This window comes from Oenanthe melanoleuca, chromosome 4 (genome assembly GCF_029582105.1).
Source record: "Oenanthe melanoleuca isolate GR-GAL-2019-014 chromosome 4, OMel1.0, whole genome shotgun sequence".
Lineage (NCBI taxonomy): Eukaryota > Metazoa > Chordata > Aves > Passeriformes > Muscicapidae > Oenanthe > Oenanthe melanoleuca.
The window spans coordinates 31832464-31854612 of NC_079337.1; the positions used below are offsets into that span (position 1 = coordinate 31832464).

The 22149-nt window shown below is 35.8% G+C and overlaps 2 protein-coding genes across 7 annotated transcripts in view; one reads left to right on the top strand and one right to left on the bottom strand.

Annotated features, from left to right (window-relative positions):
* Positions 1–20839, top strand: part of TMA16 (translation machinery associated 16 homolog) — a 28368-nt gene extending 7529 nt beyond the window's left edge. Inside the window, exons 3-8 of one of the 2 annotated variants that reach the window (XM_056489856.1) lie at positions 346–383; positions 1130–1214; positions 1643–1791; positions 6435–6477; positions 7843–8025; positions 18185–20839. In XM_056489856.1, coding sequence (XP_056345831.1) covers positions 346–383; positions 1130–1214; positions 1643–1791; positions 6435–6477; positions 7843–8014 — 487 coding nt within the window. In that variant the 3' untranslated portion in view covers positions 8015–8025; positions 18185–20839. Of the gene's footprint in view, positions 1–345; positions 384–1129; positions 1215–1642; positions 1792–6434; positions 6478–7842; positions 8088–18184 lie in introns of those variants that run through there. The other variant, XM_056489855.1, reaches the window with a different exon arrangement.
* The window catches only part of MARCHF1 (membrane associated ring-CH-type finger 1), a 222590-nt gene continuing 215547 nt past the window's right edge, over positions 15107–22149 (bottom strand). For all 5 annotated transcript variants that reach the window (XM_056489853.1, XM_056489852.1, XM_056489851.1 and 2 more), the window contains 2 exons: positions 20689–20836; positions 15107–18510 (listed from right to left, as the gene is read on the bottom strand). In XM_056489853.1, the coding sequence (XP_056345828.1) occupies positions 18245–18510; positions 20689–20836 (414 nt within the window). In that variant the 3' untranslated portion in view covers positions 15107–18244. The remainder of the gene's footprint in view (positions 18511–20688; positions 20837–22149) is intronic.

Below are 22149 nucleotides of genomic sequence, written 5' to 3' on the forward strand. Positions count from 1 at the left end.
TCATTAAACATACCAGAAGAATATCAGAAATACTTAAAGAAATTGTGACAATGCAGCTCTTCATTGAAATTCCTTTTGCTGCACTCAGAGAAAAATGTTTTTTTCTTCCAAGAAACTCTTTAGTTTAATAGGCAAACTGGAGAAATTTCAGCTAGTTTTACCAGAAAGCAGATCGGATGAAAAAAGAAGTTTTACATTGTTTGGAATTTGTAAAATATTTTTATTTGAAATGTTACCCTGACATTTATTGTGACTGGAAAAAACCCAGCTTTTTGAGAATAAAATCAAGATCGTTATTTATATGGTACTCATTCCTGCCTAACATACCTGTTTCTTTTCTGCTAGGTTGAAGACTGACAAAGCTTTACGTTTAAGTATTATTGGTAAGCAGAAACTTCTATTAAACAGTATTCAGCTTATTAGTAGAAATTCTAAGTTTTACCAGCTTTTTAGATGTCCAACTAGAGCTTCTTTTTCTCTAATCTGATTCTGCAATCTTCAGATAGATTTGGTTGAAATACAAAAATACCTGATATGTCCACTTAATATACACAGGATTGAATTTGGGGCTGAGCATAGCTAATCTTTAGTCAGTGTACACATCTGTACACGTATTTGTTTTATTTGGTCTCCAAGCTTTTTCTAATTGCTTTTAAAAGAAGATGATATATGTAGGTGAAAAGACACATTGTGTTAGCAAGTAAATTCAAAACTTTGAGACAAAACCTGGAATATTTTTCTCGTCCATATGATTAATCCTGCACCTTTTCAGTTTAATCTGTTTAAAAACAGATGTGACATCAGAACTCTTACTCAGCCACTGTGGGTTTTTTTTCCCCCTTTCTAAGTTTCATTCCTAAGCAATTCAGATAGTGATATTTTAATTATTTTCCAGTAAAACAAAGCCTAATGTCTTTTTTCCTGTGCGGGAGGTATAAAATAAATCTGAAATTATCTGGGAATATTTCTGTTACAGCTGCCTTCATTCCTGGTACCCCCAGTATCAGAGTTTATGGTGGCACTTAAAATCTTGAAAAATGGGGGGGCATTTAAAAAACTTCGAGAAATTTAAATCTGTATTGATGTCACAGCGGTGGCGTAACCATTAATGTTAAGTTTATTCTTGTAGGAGAAAAACTGCAATGGTTTCAAAGTCACCTTGACCCCAGTAAAATTGAATATACGAAGAAGGAAGCTGGTGAACTAATTGAAAAGTAAGACTAGTATTTAAAACAAGATTAATAAGCTTGACTTGTCTTTAAAAATAATGTGATGCTGACTCGGAGGAGGACTTTTATATATTGCTCTTAATATCAGGTAGTTGATTTTGTTGCCACTGACAAATATTGAGAATCATTCAAATAAGTCATATTGCAGTATTTTTTTTTGAGTATGTATACTTTTGTAGTGTGTGGAGGGCTTGAAATGATTTGGACAGTAGTAATCACATGCATTTGCTTGTTGGGTTATTCTGTAATGCCTGAATATTCAGATTTCTTACCACTTACTCCTTCAGTCAGCAATAAATAAAGAAAATAAATTAGAAAATAAATACAATTAGTAAAAAAATTATCAGAGTAATTCTGTTTTGCAGTTTTTTTCTATGACTGCATCTGGCTTTTATGCATTTTATTTCTTTCAGTTATATGTGTCGATTCAATGCTGAATTGGAGCAGATTGAATTACAAAACAGTATTAAAGGCAGACAAGGAAGACAGCATGGTTCACGGGAATCTGTCATCAAGCAGACCATAGAACGTGAAAGACAGCTCTATGAGGGCTATGGAATAGGTATGTAAAAGCATTAGAAAGAATTCAGATCTCACACCTGCTCACAAGGCCAGAATCTAAGCAAACCTAGGCATTGTCCTTATTTTTCTCTTTAAAGAAATTACCTAAGTGCTAGGTGCTTGTGACTTGCAGAGTTATTTGGGAGGAGGAATACAGAGAAGAAAAGGAGAAAAAATGGTGGTGGAGATCTGACTCATTTATTCTACTTTTGCCTTTGTGCATCTTCCCTAATACTGTCTTTTCAGTGCAGGCATATATATAACCTATTTTTGAAACTCATGAGCTTTTAATGCACCTGCCTTGAATACAAATTCTGTTCAGCTGCTTGTTTGGACCTTCATTTGATAGCTGGAACAAGGCTGAAAGGCTGCAGCAATTGCTTGGTGAAATAAGGAGGAAAGACAAAGGGATAATGAAAGTGCAAAAAGTGAAGAGTTGTTTGGGGATAGTCAAGATAAGCAGTGAAGTGTTTGTATTTTGCTTTAACCAGTAATGCGCACATTGAAGCTGAGTGGTGAATTTGACTTTAACGCTATTATCCAGACATAATTGTTCCTTCTAATAGTAAAATATGTAGTGGAAAACATAAAAATCTACATTATTCTGTAGTTAGGATACAAAGCACAGCAGGTTTGGGTTGTGTGTCATATTCCCTGGTCAGCTGTCCCAACTGGGTCCCCTTCCAGCTCGTTGTGCACCCTCAGCCTCTATGCTGGTGGGCTGGGGTGAGGAGCAGAAACGGCCTTGGATCTGTGCAAACCTAGCTCAGGAATAATGAAAATATCCTGTTTTCATCAACACTGTTTCCAGCTAATCCAAAACACTGCCCTGTACTAGCTACTGTGAAGAAAATTAACTCTACCCTGGCCAAAATTAGCACGTCCTGATATGTATTGTACAAATCAAGGAAATTAATGCATTTATAATTTTGCCAGTGCAGCCTGCAGAGGCAGAGGAATTTAGGAATATCTCTATTACTTCATGTGTAATCTTTGATGTCTTAGAAGGAGGGGGAAAATATAATAGGAAAATAAATTCTGTGATTGTCATCAAACAGCTCAATTGTAGAAAGTATGATTTTTGGTTTTTGCTTTTAAATTTCAGTTATTTTTTCCTTACTGCTTCATGGAAAGCTGACAGAAAAAGGCAGTTAGGTGAGAGAAAAAGATGTCAAATTCACAAACACGACATAAAAGTACTGAAGAAGCTAAAAAGGCAAAGCTAGTAGGCAAAATTTGAGGTTATTATAGAATTAGTAAGTAAAGCATTCAGAGCACAGTGCAACTTCACATATTAAATACACTTTCAAATCATTCATTATTTGTTATCACAGCTGCTGCAGGTTTTGCTCTCTGTCTAGGACAGTGTTCATTCAGAGAAAATAGTTGCTGCTAAGTACTATAGCAACTAAATACTGTAATTAGAGATTGGGCATAAATGGAAATCAGCTGGAAACAGTGCTTTTATGGCTCTAGCTCATTATTAATCCTAGAAGCTGTAGTGAGTGGAGCTTTTATAACTGACTTAGATTTGTTGGGTTTTTTTCCCCTCCTGTTCTTGAATTCAGTTATTTCTTGTATGCATGTGCATTTGCTATGAAGAGACTGAATAATATGTATTTGCATTTAGGGAATTCTATTAGAATTTGATGCTGTCTATTTATATCGCAGAATCAATTAGGTTGGAAAAGACTTCCAAGATCAGCAAGTCCAACCTGTGAACAAACACCACCATGTCTATAGCATGGCATTAAGTGCCACATCCAGTCATTTCTTGAACACTTCCTGGGCTGCTGATTCCTCTATCACTTCCTTGGGCAGCTCATTCCAATGCTTAACCACCCTTTTAGTGAAAAAACATCTGTCCTGATATCAAATATGAATCTTCCCTGGGTGTAGCTTGAGGGCATTTCCACTTGTCCTGTGAAGAATATATGTAAAGGAAAAACAAATCTTTTACAAAATATAAAAATTTGTTTACAAAAGTGGTAGACATCCCAAAATATAGTAAATCAGTCTTTTTCTAAACAAAGAGTAGCTATACTGTTACAGGGAACATTATCAGTAATGTTGAGAGTTAGCAGCTCCTTGTCACTCCTTAAATACATCTACAGTAGTTTTTCTGTAGTTTTCTTCCTTTTCTTTACATTTTTGTGTATTTGGGGTTTTGTTTAATCTGGGTTACATGTTTATAGCAAAGCTATTGAAAGGCAATGCTAGATAATTATTTATTTATTTGTAACCCAGAGGTAGCATGCTTTCAGTGGAAAACCATCATAATTATTTCATCTGAACATCATCCATTTTTGATAATTTGCTTTTACTTACCTTGCATGTTCTCTCAGATGCATAATATTAATCTTTGGGGAAAGTGGCTTTTAAAACTAAATACACTAGTTTTATTAATTAGTTCTGGAGGCTTCACATTACAGGGAAATGAATTTTATTCAGATGAAAGCTCTATAATTTCCATGTATCTGCTAATGTAACTTCTATGCTATTAGTTAGCTGCTGTTTTCTGTAGTGATTATTATTGTATAACTGAATAATTTTTTGCCTAAAGAGCATCTACAGTTTCCTTCTTTTTAACAGGCTTTTTGTTCTTCCTCAAAGGAAAGAAGTAAAACTATCTGAAAGGGTCAGAAATATTAAAAAATGTTTACTTAAATCTTTCCTGCTGTTCTGCTCCACACATAAATTGTTGAACACTTTGTCTTAGAAATGCCAGACAATAATGACTACACAAAATACTGTCTTCATTTCTTCCCCACTAACTTCTGTTCTATATTTCTTTCTTACATTTTTTTTTATCTTTAGTCCAGAAAAACATGCTCCTTTGACTTAACATTTTAAAGCAAATGAAAGAGTTCACAAGCAGTAGCAAAAACCATGACATTGCTGCATGCTCAGGAGGTGCAGCTGAGTTAGACAGGTATTACTAATCCAGCATAATTTAGAAAATCAGTTACTGTGCAGTATAGAATTACTTCATTTCTGCACACAGTTCTATTCTTAATCTGACAACTCAGTAGTTTTTATTGTGTAATATATTGTAAGCACACAAGTAAGCGCAGCTTAAAAGTTTTTCCACTGCCAAAGCAGTAAAGATGAATTCAGTGCCAAATCTTGGTTTGTCACAAAATCTCTCTTCAGAGGGCCTGCTTTCTCATGATGCTGGTGAGCCCTGCATGATGGACTAGATAAAATTGTTAGAATATTCTCTTTGGATGAGGTCTGCATAACTTAAAGCCCTTAAATGTTAAAAAAAAAAAAAAGGCAGATAAAAGGGCTTCATTTGAATGTCTTATCATTTAGTCCTGGTTTTTCTGACAAGAATGCTGAACTGTATGTTGAATCAGTGCTTTGATAAAAGGACCAAATACAAATCTCAGCAAACTCACTGTTTACATTGCTGCATGCAGTACTAGAGCCAAACGGAGTAGCATTGATTGCTCCTTATAAATTACGTGGGAGAAGGGAAGAACTTCTTTCCCCTGTGGGAGGTTGGATGTTCCAGCATTTGGCAGTATGCTGCCATGAGTAGAGGGGACTGCAAAGAAAGCAAGAGCAACCACGGCTTTGTTTCAAGGCTTTATTAGGAAGGATGGACCTAATGTTGTGTGCAACCAAGGAGTCAGCGGACCAAAAAAGCATTAGGTAAATGTTTGCCTTGCCTTGCTCAGCTGTGAGCAGTGTCACCTCATCTGTTTACCAAGGAGCAGTCTGCAGAAATCACTGTAATTGTTATCCAAACATTTTACATATATTATTTTTCTTCAGTTCTTAATTTCATAACCAAGTGTGAAAGGAAAGGAATAGTTTTCTGAATAGTAAGGACTGTCTGGCCACAAAGATAAATGGCACAGGTATCATCATCCTACATTTATTAGTAGCAAAATCATGTATAATCCTGCATTGATAGCAGGATTATATATGATTACTGTAAAACTTGAGGAAATTGATAGGTGAACAGAGGCAGAACTCTTTGTTCAAGGACAATATAAAAGTTGCTGAAATGTCACAATTTTAAGGGCTAAAGCAAAGTGGATTTAATGTTACAGAGGTAGAAAACATCTGTCTTGTTGAGAAGCCTGCTGGCTGTGAAATCTGTATAGTTCATAGACAGTAATGAGGTGTTTTATATATGTGGGAAGATGTCATGGCTCCTACAGTATAAATCTTGATAAATTGGTGGTGATGTTAAACACGGGCTGCTTGTAACACTGCAGGACTGACCAAGAAAAGAATGACACTGAATCGAGGCAAAGCAGCTTTGGCATCCTATGTAAAAATCTGCCTAAGTTTATAACTTACACTGTAGGAGGAAGATTTTAGCTACTCCAGGGGGAAAAAAGCAAAATGGTCTGTTACACAGGTGTCAATACAGAATATTTGCCTTGCTTTTTACTAGCAAAGGTAATAAAGATTTGTATTCCTGTTTTGTTTATTTGTATTATTATTATTATTATTTATTTTATTATTTATGTATATGTATGGCAGGTTTCTTTTAGAACAGTTTGGTTGCAGTAGAAAGATATGTAGCCATTTTGGTTAGAGGCCATTTAGCTCACATTTTTTCCTTTAAAATAAGACTCACTTGAATAATGTAACGCATCTAATAGAATTTAATTTCTTTCCTTTTAGAAATCCCAGACATTATGAACAGAAAGCATCTTAAATTTTTCAGGTAGGTTTTTTATTATCACTAATAATCTGTTTATGCAAAATAGTGTTTCTTAAGTTCGCCTGTTGTATGTATTTTTTTCACAAAAAAGGAACTTACACGAAACTGCCAAGGAATTTGTCATTTGAAAAAGCAGAGTATGTATGGCACTGCTATTTTGGCATTTCTTAACTGTTACAAGCTGAACACCTGTGTCAGTTTTTAATTAAAACATTGGAATATTTAATTTCAACAGTTAGAATGCAATTTCTGTAACTTCAGTAACTTTTTTTCTCAGTAATTCTTAGATAATAGTTTGACTAAAATGCTTACTTTGGCTATTCACAGTAGCGTTGGCATGTGTGTATATACTAGTTGAAAATCTTAAAGGAATTTACAACTTGCATCCAGTTAAAATAATTGGGAGCTGTGAAACTTGCTACTGGCTTATCTGGGCCAGCATGTTGGTTTGTCCTGGTAGTAGATTGAGTGAACATTTTTGCTGACAGCTCTATCAAATGAAATACTTTAAAGGAAAAAAAAAAAAGCTAACTTAGGAATGCTTATGTTGCAAGGAATGTTATTTTAAAGGGATGGTATGTAGCCAGAAGTCATACTTAGAGGATGTTGGAATAAAGCCAGAAATCCCAGAGAGACTGCTGTATTTATAAATATGCAATTGATTTCTTGAACAGGGACGTTAGATGGAAGTGTTGTTGCCTTGCTAAATGGAAAACCTATCTTATGATTGGCAAATACTGTCTTTACTCTTGAGAAAAATTATCCATGCAGTGCACTTACTGTATCAAGAAAGCATTCTTTTGAGTACTGGGCTTGACTTATATTTCAAACAACCCCTTCTCCTTCAAGCAGCCTTTTGAAATAATACACTCACCATGAATTAATGATTACTAACCCTTTGTGTTCTCTTGAAGTCAGTCATACAACATTAACATTTACCATAAATCATGAGTACATGTGAGTTAGGTACATGTGATGTTACATATGCAAATCAAGTATCCAGATGAAGAAACTCTTCTGACCTGTTTTTTTGTTGCTTACCAGACTGCAAGTTGAATGAGACAAACCTAAAAGCAGGTGGCCAAAAATACAGTGAGAGTACACTAAGTCTGTGGGAATAAAGTGAATAATATACTTCAGTTTCAAAATCTCATATCTGAAAGAACTTATTTCTTCATAGTGAAATTACATCTTCTGTAGTGTAGAAAATTGGCTGAAATCTTTGGTGCTTATTCATACCACAGTGGGACAGAGAATAACTTAGAACAGCAGCCTCACTTGAGTTAGCATCTTCTGAGGAAATCTGAATTAACTCTGCCATTCCTGCTTTTCTATTGGTAATTTTGTTATTTATTTTTTCTCATTAAGAGAATGGGATGGTGATCTAAGGAAACTGCCAAACATCAAAATGAAAAAGCTCTCAGCTAGGGATGCTGCCTGCAGTCACCCTGAGGTGACAGATTCAGAAGCAAAAGAAGACTTGAATGAAGAGGAAGAGGTGGGCCCTGACGAGCACCAGCTAATTCAAGAGCTGAAATAGTGAAGGAAATTGTAAGAAACCTATTTTCATTTTCACTGGAAACAAAAATAAAATTTAACTATATTTTTAAAGACTTTTTAGTTGCTTTTTTATTATCTGTGTACCTATGGTAAAGAGTAAACAATATTACTGGGTAAAGCTGTATATTACTGGATAATTTTTTTTACTATACTTTAATTTTAAATACTTAAAAAATCTTAATCATGTAAGTTTATGTCTTGAAATCCTGACTAGCTGAGTAACTTTTCTGTCCAGATTTAGACTGGAATACTTTGTGGTCAGAAATCCTTACCTTTTCGTGGTAGTTGCAGTAATCTGTTAAACATGAGGAAAAATCCTTACACCTTCTCTTCTTTGAGAGTTTGTGTCAGGATCATAGAGAGCTGGAAATGCTTCAATAAGATATTCAGTATTTTATGTTTTGTCGAGAGAATTTGAAAGTTACTGTCCTTAGCAATGTGTATTGCAGATTCAGATAAAGAGCTGATCAAAGTTCCTACTTTGATAAAAGTCTGTTTTTAGTCCATACATTTTTTCCTAACCCTTCTGTGGAGAGTTGAATTGAAGCCTCTCAGGACTTTTCAATAGCAGGCTTGCTTTATGAAGCAACTCTTTAGATGCTTTTAATGTGTCTTTCAGGAAAGTTCTTAGCAAATTATCCCTTTAAAAGCTGTGAAATGAATTTTAAAAAAAGGAAAAAAGGCTAAGGGCAAAACTAGGGATAATTTCACAGCAGGTATTAAGTAGGACATCTCAGTGCATATTAGGTTGTCTGGGCACAGAAGTCACAGTTCAGCTCTGCACTCTTTGTACACGATAGTAGTCACAGCTCAGATGTGTGTTAATTATGTGGAAATAATTGTTCCTGGTGGATGATCTTTCTAGTACGTGATCCCTAGTACACTTCTGTATGCTAAACAATCAAGTCCTTGTCATAGTAAATAGTTATGTGGGTTTCCCAATTTCTTTTACAGACATCCAGGTATGTATTTTCATAGCTGTGCAGGAAGAGTTACTGATGAGTGTTAAGTCTGTCAATGTGTATATTAAGTTCTTCCCTCTTTACAGATAAGCTTGTGCTATTCTTTCACATTACAGGAAACCAATCTGTTTAGGTTATATAGAACTAACAACTGCCCTTCTTAAATGATTCCAAAGAAGAAACCTGAATAACTTTACCAGACCTGGTGCATGGGTGGGTAATGAGATTCATCTTCAGGTGGACTGCAAGTCTTAAACCTGGCTAGAGGTATTGGCCTCTGACACCAGCCACATCTCCAGGTCATTGCTTTACTGCTTTGTTTGAGAGATCAGTGCTTGGTATTTTTATATATTTGTTAAATTGAGCTGTGTGGTGGAATTTATCTCGTTTTGATTTATAAAACTTGAGGTGTTAAACTGTGGTAGAAGCTGAGCCAGGGTAATTGCATTGAACTAAATTTGTGTATGTGGTTTTTTCAGTGCTTTGACAGATTTTGCCTTCTGGAAGTTCATTTTGAATTTTTGCTTGTATACAAAGTCTGATTTTTGAAATTACAAGTAGAAACATTGAGTCACTTTCCCATGACACTATGTAAAATAGGGAAGGCAAATGAGCAGATAACTTGATAACTGGAAGGTGTCATAGTAATTACAATATATTAGGCTGACATCCTGGTGAGTGCATCAAAAAGATTGTCATGTCATGTAAAGTTATGAAGAATGAGATGTTCTATATTCCTTGAAATAATCCAGTAAAATAAGGCGTTAAAAAATCTGGTTAATGTGATAGTCAAATATGTGGAATTATGTATTTTTTAAACATTTTTCAGACTACAAGAACATGTTTATGGATCAGACCTTACTGACTTTTTGAATTTTCTTCCTTGAAGACCATATATTCATTGCTTGTTTAGCTGGCTTTTAAACTGTCTTGTTAACCTACTGCACAAGTAATGAAAAAAGAACAGTGTCTGCATGTGAACTTTTTACACTGAATTGCCAGAAATAATCATATGTAGCTGTCAGGTATTCATATTTGAATTGAAAATAATCTAGGTTTAAACTGATGATGTGCAAGACCAGTTTATCAGATGAGTTGTTGCAAAATATTAACGTGACAGTGGGAAAGAACAACAAAAGCATGTTATTTATTGATTTATTTATTATTTCTGTGCTGAGAGCTTTTTGTTTTGAGAGGCCTGGAGTGGGGGTGGATTTAGAGTGAGTTTTTTGCCTCACATTGTTACTGAGACAAGCTGCTGGAATCTCTTAAATTAATTTTATAATCCAATCATGCTTTATAACTGGCTATCCCAACACGCTAAAGTGTTGTGTATTGATAAATTTCTTCCTTACAGGTGAAAAAAAGATAAACACTCTCAGGAGTTCTGAGTTGTTATTCTCTTTCTTTAAAATCCGGAAAATAGGTCCTGGTAACAGTGGAAATAGGAAATAATTATGTGATTTCCTCTGATATTACAAACTTGCTGTGGGGAATACCTTGAAATTCTGTTCTTATATAGCTAAGGATTTCAGATTTTAATGTTAAATCCTGTTATAATTCTTTGTAACTTACAGGGCTTTTTTTTTCCTCTGATAAAGGATTAATTTTATGGAAGATTTCTTTCATTCTGACTTGTCAAGTACTGTTTTGCAATGTTCCTGTGTTTTTTTTAGTTTTCAACTCAAAGCTGTAATAGTTAAAATTATTATTTCAATAATTATCAGTGTATGTAAACATACACTGTTTCAAACAAAAATATAATATTTTTACACATAAAGCCACTTTCACATAAGAACTTCAGGGTTTTTTAGTGTACTTTCCAGTTTTTTGCAATGTTCTTACTATGTTATACTTTTACTTCATGTAGCTTTGGAGAACTAAGTCTTCTCTAAGGAACTGGCTGAATTACATTCAAACTTCCAGTAGCAGCTGACTTGTTGTGAAACTTACCCTATTGGTGGTCTCAGCTGGAAAGAATCAGATGACTTTAAGTCCAGTAGAAATAATGTTTTTTTTCCTTTCATGTAAACAAAGCAAATGCGATTTAAAAAAAGAAAAACCTAAACCAAACAGAGGATGCTGATGTGCTCAAAGCTGCTTGTGTACAGTAAATGTAACTTAATTAATTCATTACAATTTCTTAGTATTGGAAATAAATTAAGCCATTTGTAAAGGCATATAGAGTATAATGATTTGTTTGTTTGTCTTTCAATGAAGTAGCATACTTACTCATCTCTGTGATGACACTGCTATATGTGAAGACATATACAAAAATTAGTATAGTTGAGTTTAACTTTTCTTAAAACTCAGGTTTGCTAGATAGCTAGCAGATATGAAAGGGGAGTTAAAAAAAAAAAAATTTTCTCAGCAGAAAATGTCCTCTGATTAACTGTGGGAGGACGATTATAAGAGAATAGAGATAGTGTGAAGGCAGTCTTGTCCCTGAAAAATTGCAGCTGTACTAATTAGCAAGGAGTGGGAACAGCCTTGCCCCTTAATAGGTCACAGCTATGTCCAAGGAGGATGGGTGCTATCAAAGAGGGAGTTAGCTGGTCAAGAGCTGGTTGGAGGCTGCTGGCTGTGCTGTGAGGAGGAAGGGTCAGGTGGTTGTGCAAGGCACTGAAAGGGTAAGGTGTGTGAGGGACAGACAGGTCAGGCAGTAGGGACTGGAAGGAGTTAATGCCAGTCCTGCAGCAGGAGCAGAGAAAGAGTCAGCGTTGCATGGAGCTGCCTGTGGAAGGTTTTACAGAGAGAAAGGTATGAAAGTTTTTTAAGATAATAAGGGACTGATGCTTGCCTTAATTGTGAGTCCACTGTCATATAAGGAGTCTTCTAGGTTAGTTCCTAATAAAGGGCAATAAAATACTTGCAATACAGAATTATATGAAATCGACTTGTTTGGTCAAGCTCAGCATGATACAATTCATATGTTATCTTCCTATCTTCTAGCCCTTTCAAGAGCAGAAATTCATTATAATTGATTTCCTGATTTCCCTAAAAGAAGTAAGTTTCATGAAGGCAAGAGACTTTGCTAATGAGGTGTTGTGATTTCTGCTCTGCAGTTTAAGCTGCTGTCTTAAAATTACCTTCCACGGTTCTGTGTGGAGTTCTTTAATGAAACTGAAAATAAGCTGATGGTGAGACACTTACCATAATGTTCCTGTAATCAAGTTCCCTAAGCCTTGACTGCTTGATTGCAAGTACTGTTCAATTTTATTAAAATGGAGGGTTTAATATGTAACTAGTTACCTGTTAAAAAAGAAAAATGAAACTAATAAAGTTATTAGACTAAAATGACAGCATTACTTTAAAAACAGAATTGCTAAATAATAAGTTTAGCAATAACAATATTGCTTAATAGAAATTGAATCCCCCTACTAATGTCAGCTCTTATTCAAGTTCACACAATTAACCAAGACACTACCATACTGATTTGAAAAACTGATGAAGTCATGATGCTCATTGCTGTGATACAAAGTGCTCAAAAAAAATCTTATCCACACTTTTAAAATGAAATATTCTTTTTCCCCAGCTCTCATAATTTGGTAGCAAACCTAGAGGTAAAGTGGCACTTGAAAATTCATTAAAGCCTTTGCCTGAACTAGACTGATTTGTTCTTTTGACTGTATCTTCTGGGCTCCTGTAAGTAGCAGTCTTTCTTCTGCAAGCCATTAACACTTGAGTTTGTTCTTTTCTGAATTTAATAAGACCCCATATGAATCCTGCTACTTTACTTTTCACTTCTGTGCTGTTTGTGAACCATTATTAAAGTTTGTTGCACATGTTCCCAGGCATGTGCGTACACAGATGTAATCCATGTTTCATTGCAGAAGTATCTCCTCAAATTATTAATTATTTACTCAAAACACTTAAAAATTACTGTGACCTGTCTTCTTTGGATTTTATATGAAATAGTGCCAAATACTGTATTTTTATATATATATTATCTTCTATGTGTTAAAAAAAAAAGTCCTGTGATTCAGTTAGTATCAGTTATAGGTATTTGCAAGTGGCAAAAGGGCAAGTTTGTCTCAGGGTCCATGTTCTCCAGCAGGATGGAATCATTCTCTTCTCAATCGAGGTTATTTTCTGAGCTCTGTGTCATAGGTAGCAGAAATGCACTACACCAGTTTTTTGGCAAGTTCTTTGACAATTTCTTTGACTTTTAGGAATGCTCGTGCAGAACAGTCTTAATATTTTATTGGCTGGGATGTGTGTACACAGACATCAGACTAAACAGAAACAGGCTTTGTGTTCTAATGGTACCCTTCATCAAGAGATTCAAACTCTTGTGTTCAAAGCAAAAAGGCTTAGGGACCCATACCTCCACTCTCTTATGAAACCAAATTTGGCTCCACTTTTCCATATGCTGATAAATGGAAATTAATGTGTCTTTACTACTGTACCTTTTTTGGTTATGCTGTTTCTTCTGTATCTTGCAGGGATTTGTGAATCCAGTTGGATTTACGTAGTGAGCTAGTTAGTGCAGCTTTAAGAAAATGAACAAGTGGCTGGCCTTGGATATACAGAATGAAATTTGTTAGAACATTACTTCTGTGTTTTGAATATACATTCTTACCAATCATCAGCCATATGATGATGACTTATTCCAGCAGAAATTGTGGTGTTTTGAAATGCAGCCCATTCTCTCCCCATCTGACCATCTAGGAGAACGATACGGGGTAGGTGGATTTGTAGAAAACCAAATTTTGACCTTGGTTGGAACATTCTGTTTTAGTCAAGGTAAGATACTTTCTTTGGTTTTACACTTCACAAAATTCACAGGTTTTTTTAATAATGCAAATTCCTTTTCATAAAAAAAAAATGCCTTTAGGGTTTTCAAAATGGAGGAAACCTCACCAAGTCAAAATATAAAATAATACAAAAAGGAACAGGATCCATGCTGACAATCTGATTAGCTTTAAAGTATTTAACTACCCAGTCCATATGTAAAGGTTTTGTGTGGGACATTCCAAAATCACTATAACAGTTTGTCCCAAGGCAGTGCTTTCTTAAGGAAGCTTTCATCCTCTTGCCTCCCTGGAGCTGAAACCCAGTACTAGTTGTCCAATATTCTATGGATGCAGAACCAGTTGCTTTCTAGGCTTCTTTTTAGGGTTGAAGCCTACAAGTTAAACAACTATAAGTCTTTTCAAGTGTTTTTGTACTATAAGGAATTTTCCTGAGCATTCTGCCATGGTGGGGTACCCAAAAGTAGCCCCTTGCAATTTATTAGTATTGAGTAAGCAACTCAGTATAATACATTGTTCACTGTTCTTTCAAGAGCATGGTCTTGCCAATTCATGTTCAGCATGTGATGCCCTAGGTAACAAGGTGACAGATGTAGAATACTGCAGTATTTTGAGTAATTTGTTTAATACAAATACATTTTTCCACAACATTAAGCAGATACATTATTTTTGATTCCCTTACCTTCTGTCTTCCAGTACACATTCACCCACAAAAACATACACTTTTTCTTTTTCAAAAGAGAGGGAGTTAAACAAACAACACAAACTTGTAGTTCCGAATATTATACACAGTAAAATATTTTCATCAGAGTGTAAGTTTCATTGCATTTTTGGAAATGATAAACTATTTGTTCTGGAGACAGGAATTACTGTTTTTTCTACACAACAAAAATAAACACTACCTTCAGCTAGAGCAGTGTGTGAATGGCACAGTTGGACTAGTCAAGAATCTTAGTAATGCTACTGATAGTCAAAAGTGGTATGTTTATGCCAGTTTGAAATAAAGTTTATAATGCTTGAAACTTAAAAACAGGAAAAGAGATGGGCTTTTTCACAGGAGTGAATACAGGGCTATCTCGTTTAGACTTCCAGATCTGACCTGGCACCAAATTACTTCTACGTACCTTTATTGAAACTTGGTTTAAGCAAGAATGCAGATTAAGCTGTTCTTGCTAATGGCAGCACAGAGCCAGGTTTTGCCCTTGTGGGTTTAGCCAGGCCAAATTCTACTGTCAGCATATTTGCCAGAGCTGCACTGTGGCTACTCAGGGGTTCTTTATTTGAAATGGCATCTTCATTAAAAAGTCTTTATACTTTATCTTAAAACCTTCATTATACTGTTCTGTTTAGGCTGTTGTTTTATTTTAGGATAGAATACTGTGGCTAATAAATACATAAAACTGTACTTTGTGTGTCAGTGAAAAAGTATTGGTTGATAAGGATCTGTCTAGTTTCTCTCGGTATACTTTCCTTATTACTGAAGACCAGAATCCAAGGCATGGTGGTATGAATAGCTCCTTGCCCCCTTGAAGAGGTTGTGCCCTGCTTCAGAAACAAATTCCAATCCTGCATGAAATCCCTGAAAGCTCTAGGAAAATTCAGTGCATCTAAGAAGAGAAAGGGATGCACAGGCTAATGCTGTAATGTTTAGAAGGTTAAAGGCTGCTTCAAGCCAGCTGAAATCTCTCTTGCTGGTGACCTGTCTCATTGTCCATCTAAGCAGACAGCATCCCATTTTGCTCCTTTTCCTGCTGTCCACATTTAATATTTCCAAGGGAGAGGAGGAATTTCAACTGAAGTCTTTCTACTTACTTTTATTTAATTAACTGTAAACTCAGTTGCATATGTGGTTGAGTGCCAGAACAGTGTTTGAAGTTGAAGGAATTGGTATGAAAGTTTTCATATTGTCTTTCCTGTTGCTGCCTCTTCAATGAGTTTTTAAAAAATGTAAAACCTTGTTGGATGCTACAGTTCTGCTTTCAGAATCTTCAGGTATTTTCTTCTTCGAGGTGAATTTTACACTTTTTCAAGGAAAAAAAGCCAATGTGAATTACTCTCCAGGAAACTGACAAAATAGGGGATAAAGTACTTTCAGTGAGGGGTGTCATGATGCTACTGCAGTCAAAGAATAAGGTGGCTAAAGAAGCAGGGTTACTTTCACTTAGTAAGAAACTATTGTTTCAGAAAGCTCTTAATTATCCTTCATAATAATGTTCTTTGTCAGTACATTTTGCTGATTCCACAGGTTTATTGTAAACATCCTTCCAAACATTCAGATGCAGTTAGTTATTCTAAGTGTCTGATGTCAGCTATCATGAGATTTACCTTTTAACAAGTAGCTTTTTGAAAACCATGCCATTGCAGACTATCTTAAGCACGTGCAATTACAAGACATTCCTTAGTCATGTCATCATGCTCTGAATACCTTCTGAAATCTCCTCCACAGTTTTAAATGGAGAAATGATTTGGTTTCTGTTGTATGTCGTTTCAAATAAGAAGCTGCTACAATTGGAAGCTACAGTTGTATAGTAGGGAAATTATTTTATATAAAAAGTATGTGTCATTACATGAAAAAACTTCAACATTAATCCAACTCACCTGGAGTAACTTACAGCAAATACTGACGTGTATTAAGTACCCATTCAAGCACCAAGGTTTTGTTTCCTGTCTAGCCAGATAACAATCACTTAGTCACAGCCAAATTACAAGAGCAATTCCAATACAAAAGTATATAATGATCTGATTAAAGACATATATTTCTTGATAACACTGCTACTTCTAGTATTCCCTGAGCCTTAAGCCAGTAAACATTCACAAAGGAATACCTAGTATATAAATTCCAATACATCTTAGGCCTACCAGCCTGGATATTTGCAAGAATGGGATGATTCTGTTACCTCACTGTAAATATTTGAGTGTATAAAGAGAAAATTTGCCAGTAGAAACTTCAAGGCTTCTGTAGAACTCTAGTTCACTTGTAATTGTGGCAGATGCCCCTCCTTTAAGTGAATCTACTTTCCTGTATTCATTACTCATTACTTTATTTACTTTTTTGTTTTTCCTCCTTTATTAAATACAAGATTAAAAAAAGAATTTTCAACTTGTTTTTAAAATAGACATTATGTTCAGGCCTCAGATTTGTCCACACCAGTACATAACTGCTGAGTCATTCCTTGCTCTTGTGTCCTTGTAGTAAACACCATAGTTTTGTAAAGTGAATCACAAAATTGGTTCTTTATATATAATTCACCCTGTTGGACACAATATTATATCTACATTCATTTATCTATTGCACCTTTTAATGCTATTCACACTTCATTTTTATATTCCAGTGCTCAAAACATGAAATTAACAACTGAACTGTTGAATCTCTAACACCTTAAGTTTACCTGTACAGAAGGAAACCATTGATTTGTTTTTTCAGTCAGGAAGATAAAAACTAGCTTTTTAGAACAAGGAGATAAAAACTAACGTTGTCTTAAGCTGTGTAGATAGGTATGTTCTCTTACATCTACCTTTCTGCATCATGAATCTTAAAAAATAAAACCAAAAGTAGCTTCCATCTTCAGTATATGTCATCCTTTTTCAGACCTTTGATAATAGGCAATTTACTTCTTTGTAATTCTGCAGTAAACTGCTTTTGTGACTTAAAATTCTGCCTCAATACTTTGTGTATCCAGTTTATGCCTAATTCACTCCTATAAAGTAAAATAATTAGCAGAGCAGCTCTTCTAAATGCATATCTAAATATTCTCTCCTTCCTGTACTTACTTCCCTGACATCTAAAAACAATACCTGTAGCTTATGGAGATATGAGTTTATACTGGTTGGAACTGCTTACTTTTCAAAAATCCAGCCATAGTTAAAAACAGCTGGTTCAAATATCCGTGGCTGACACAGCTGCCCAAAAATTCAGGCTCCACTCCAGTCACATGAAGGTGTTACCGTACGAGGCTTAGAGGGGGAGTGCTGCAGTACAGCTCTCTTTACTTTGATTCTGTTAATGCATATCACTTGGATTGGTACCCTTTGAAATGCATCTTTGAAAAGGTAAATAGCAAATACAACTTTTGGTAGTAAACAGATGAAAGGTTTTGTGTCTTCTGTAAACAAAATCATTGTATCACTTCTGTTTTCTAATTTCCTAGCCGGCCCGGTCAGGGGGGGAAAAAAAAAAAGTACATTGTCACATTGGTTTGGCATTGTCTGTTAAACCTGTTCTCTATTGCACTTTCTACACTTCCACTTTCACTACACTTGCTGACTAGTTGCAAAACTACGTCACGAGCGGTCACATTCCATACAGTAACAAGCTGCTTTGCTGGATCCATTTTCCTTGTATGGTTTTGGTTCTTGTACGGGTTTTCTTTTTTGTTGTTTGCTTGGTGTCTTTTTTAACTGAAAAAATGCACAGTCATTTCTACTTTCTTGTAGCACTTGTAGTGTGGCAAACACTACGGCTTACTCTGCAAGGAAGAAGCAATACTGTCTGTGTCAAACTGGCATGACCTCCGCTGTCGCCTCTTCCGCCGCCAGCTGAGAGTTTGTACCTGTCTGTGCTACGGGCACCACCACTGCATCCTTCACCTCCGAGGGCTGAGTGCATGGAGAGCTCTTCTCCTCCAGTTTTTTCATGGTGTCTGGGCAGTTCTGAACAAAGATCACTCTGTTGTAGGCTTTCAACCTGCGCCAGAGCTGGACGTAAACCTTACACTGCACATACATGAAGACCAGGCCTCCTGTGGGCCATTCGAGGACACCTTTGAAATAGAAAATTCATGTTATACAGTGAGTATTGAGGACTGGGTTTCAGTAATGTATATTGAAAAGAAGCCACTTGCTAAGAATGCCTGGGTATGTCCACACTATTAGGGCGGTTGTGGCTATAGAAAATAGGTTTTCTATTCCATAAGCAGGCCAAGAAACTGCCTATGGAATAGGAAACTACTTCCTACTTTTAACTGATTTGGCCACCACTTGACCAAATAAAAAACTCAATTTCTTTCAGGATTTCTTTCACCTTTTAACATTAAAGATAGGCTGCTACTGCTTTTGTGTCAATACAGGAAGTCTTTCTTTATTAACTGGTATGGGACAGAGAGTTTTGTATCTTTCATTTTTTTCCAGGATTGCCATGTTTTTCAGACTTGAGCCTTATCAGAAGAAGGAAAGGTCAGTTGAACCTAGACCAGTTTCTTCAAGCAGAATAAATTTATGTGAAGCTTGATTCCCTACTGCTGGTGCCACATAAATTCTAGAATATTTTAAATTGGGTTTTCTATAAACCAGTGCCAGGTTTAGCAATTAAAGAGTTTGCATTGCAGGCTTCCCTAAAGAGAAAAAAATCCCAACGCTTTAAATAATTTGAGACAACCATTTAAAATGGGATTTTAAAACTCAGCATATTAACAAACAATACTACTATTATTCAGGGCTTTCAATTTTTCTCCTTCTCAAAATATGCTTATAGAGTGGTTTTTTTTCCCAGTGCTTACCGTCTTTGTCTTAGCAATTCCCATTTAAAGAGAGAAAATGGAGAAGAAAGCAAACTATATATATGTCCTTCTTACTCCCCACAAATACATACTCATTTTTGTACAAGTACTCTCCCCTGCAACAAGCAAATTTTGGGGCAAAATCATTCTCTTCGCACTTCTGCATGTTGTAAGTAACTCCAGGCATTCTCTGTCCATTTTTTAGTGTCAGCCATTACATTTGGCAAATACTGAATGCTATAAAAATCATAAATACTTTTTGAGCCTACCAGGAATAATTAACATGACTTCTGCATTATGTTTAACAACAAAAATCCCTGTTATCTGTTTTGTTATTTAAATTCAGCTAATCTACAGAAATAGCCTCCCCCTTGTAATGTGTAGAGTGATGTATTTGTACTCAGAATTTCAAAGCCATTCCTAGTCCTGTCCTCTGGGCCAGGTTTTTTGAGATTTAAAAAACAAGGTTACCCATTTTTAAAGAATGCAAAACAAGACTTTGTAGTGTGTATTCATCTGTGACTTACTGAGGCTTGTTGCTTATTTTCCTCTCTGAGGCAAGAAAGGCAAGCATGAGGAGTATCATCAAATATTTATCTAACTAGCAAGGCACAAAGCTCCACCTGTTTTGTTTTCCATGAATATAACAAAGCTAGAGACCTTTGTTCCTCTAGGGTGCTTAAATTCAATTCAGATCAAAACTCAAAAGCTTTTTATCATCATGATCACATTTAAGACCAAATTTAAGACCAAATAAACTTAGATTTAAAATGGAACACAGTAGTTAAATTTAGGGTATATTTTCCATACATGCTAAGTATGGCTCCTACTGACATTAGGCATGCATTTTGTTACACATGTCCAATTGGATTTTCAGAATCTCTGCAGATGAAGACTCCATGACTTCTCTGTTCCAGAGAATAAATACAGCTGGGACATGGACATTCACAGTGAAATTGTATTTGAAAGGATACAGGAATGGCTTTCCATGCTATTCAAGTCCCACATGAAGGACTAACAAAACTGGAAAACAGTCTCTTGGAAGATTGTATTAGGAGGGTTGTTAATGAAGAGGCTCTATTGTACTCCCTATCAAGGCTCAGGTGATTAATATAAAGAAATTGCTATTTAAGGAGCTGAACTTGCACTGAGCTGTTTGAACTTGACTCATCTTTTTGCCTGAGCTTTAGAATTACCTAGATAATGGGAGATTAACCCAGGCAGGCTAGTTAAGCTGTTGTAATGATTGCACCAAGTAGAGATCTCTCTGCTGGGGCACAAGGTAAGATTTTCATACTGACGCATTCAGAAGTTCTGCATTAAAGCCTTTGCTGTAGGCACGTGAGCTGGTATTTAAGAACAGAATGTGACTGATGACAGAGCTGCCTGGCAAAGCCAGGCACTGCATTATCAGCACCACTGAAGAAGGTAAAAGAAACTTACCGTTATCATTGCCTTGTTTAATTTCTTCAGCGGTTCTGTCAATTAAAACATACAATGACCAAACAACACAGGTAATTGCAATTATATGGAATGTGACTGAACACACAATTTTTCTCCTCTCACTTGTTGTCATCTGTAATTTCTCCCACTGAAACAAAAAAAAAAAAGTAATTAAAAAATCTGACTTGTACAATTTTGCATAAAACTGCTGAGGCCATTGTGGTTCTTTCTACTAAAAACACAAGCAGTAATAAAATTAACAAATCTTTAGTTTTGGTAATATGCATTACAGGAGTGTGTGCATTGTCCCTGTAAAATTCACAATGATCTCATTTTCACAGATTCAGAGGAATGAAGAACATTGTTCTGTCTGCTTGTGAATGATACCTTAAGTAATTTAAGTACAGCCATAACATGTTAATAGACAGGTAAAAAGATTAATATTTACTTTAAATTTGCATTTCTGGTGGTGAGAGAAGAAAAAGCCCAAACATTTGTTTGTAATATGTATTAAAATTATAGGAATGCAGTTATGTAACAGTCTTCCCATAAAATAAAAGCACAGGAAATGCAACTGCATAAATACTTGAAAAAATGATTACATGGAAATGATCATATATGATAGCAGCCAAATAGCCTCAGTAATGCAAGGAGGTTCTTCCAGGCATGTGTTTGTGAATTATGGTGCTAAATCCTGGCTTAAGTTAAGGCTACTTTAATATGAAATATGCTATTCTCTGCAATTGAGCAATGCAGCCCTTGAGGCTATTTTTTTTAATCTCAGTTGTGACATGGGTTTTTTCCCAGCACTTCTTCAAAACAAAACCCTTCTCTCCTAAAACATTTGCCTTTGAAAACAGATGAAAGAATAGAGCACTTTAAAGAAAAATGCCTCAATTCTGATGGAAAATTTTGGAGTCAGTACTGGCATCTGAGGAAGGAAAGCAGTACAAAGCATGAGATGCGAGTGCCACCTCCTTGTGGCCCTGTGAACATCGGACTGAGCTGCACTCAGCTCAGTGCCACAGCACTGCTGCCACCTGCTACAGCTAGGACAGCAACCCCAGCCTCTGGAGCACTGCCATGCTGCACATTTACTGCCAAGCTGGGAGCTGTCTTGGTTTTCCTGGTTTAGGTTTTCGGATTGCTTTGGTTTTATTAGCTGTTTTCATGTTTGGGGTTTTTAAAATTTTTGTTGCTGGGAAATTACAATATTTTCTGAATTCCTTAAGGCTAGGGCTGGAGATGCCATCCAAGCTAGATGTTTAGCCTTTAACCTGAACCAACATAGCCATTCTACTCTGAACACTCTTTGCTGTCACATTACATCATGAAGGAGCACAACTGCAGTAAAACCTGAGGAGGGTCAGTGCTGTGTCACCAACAGGAATAACTAGCAAAAATACTTCTTCCTGCTTGTAGAGTGGGGCAGAGCAGGCCAGACTAACTTCAGTCTTTAAT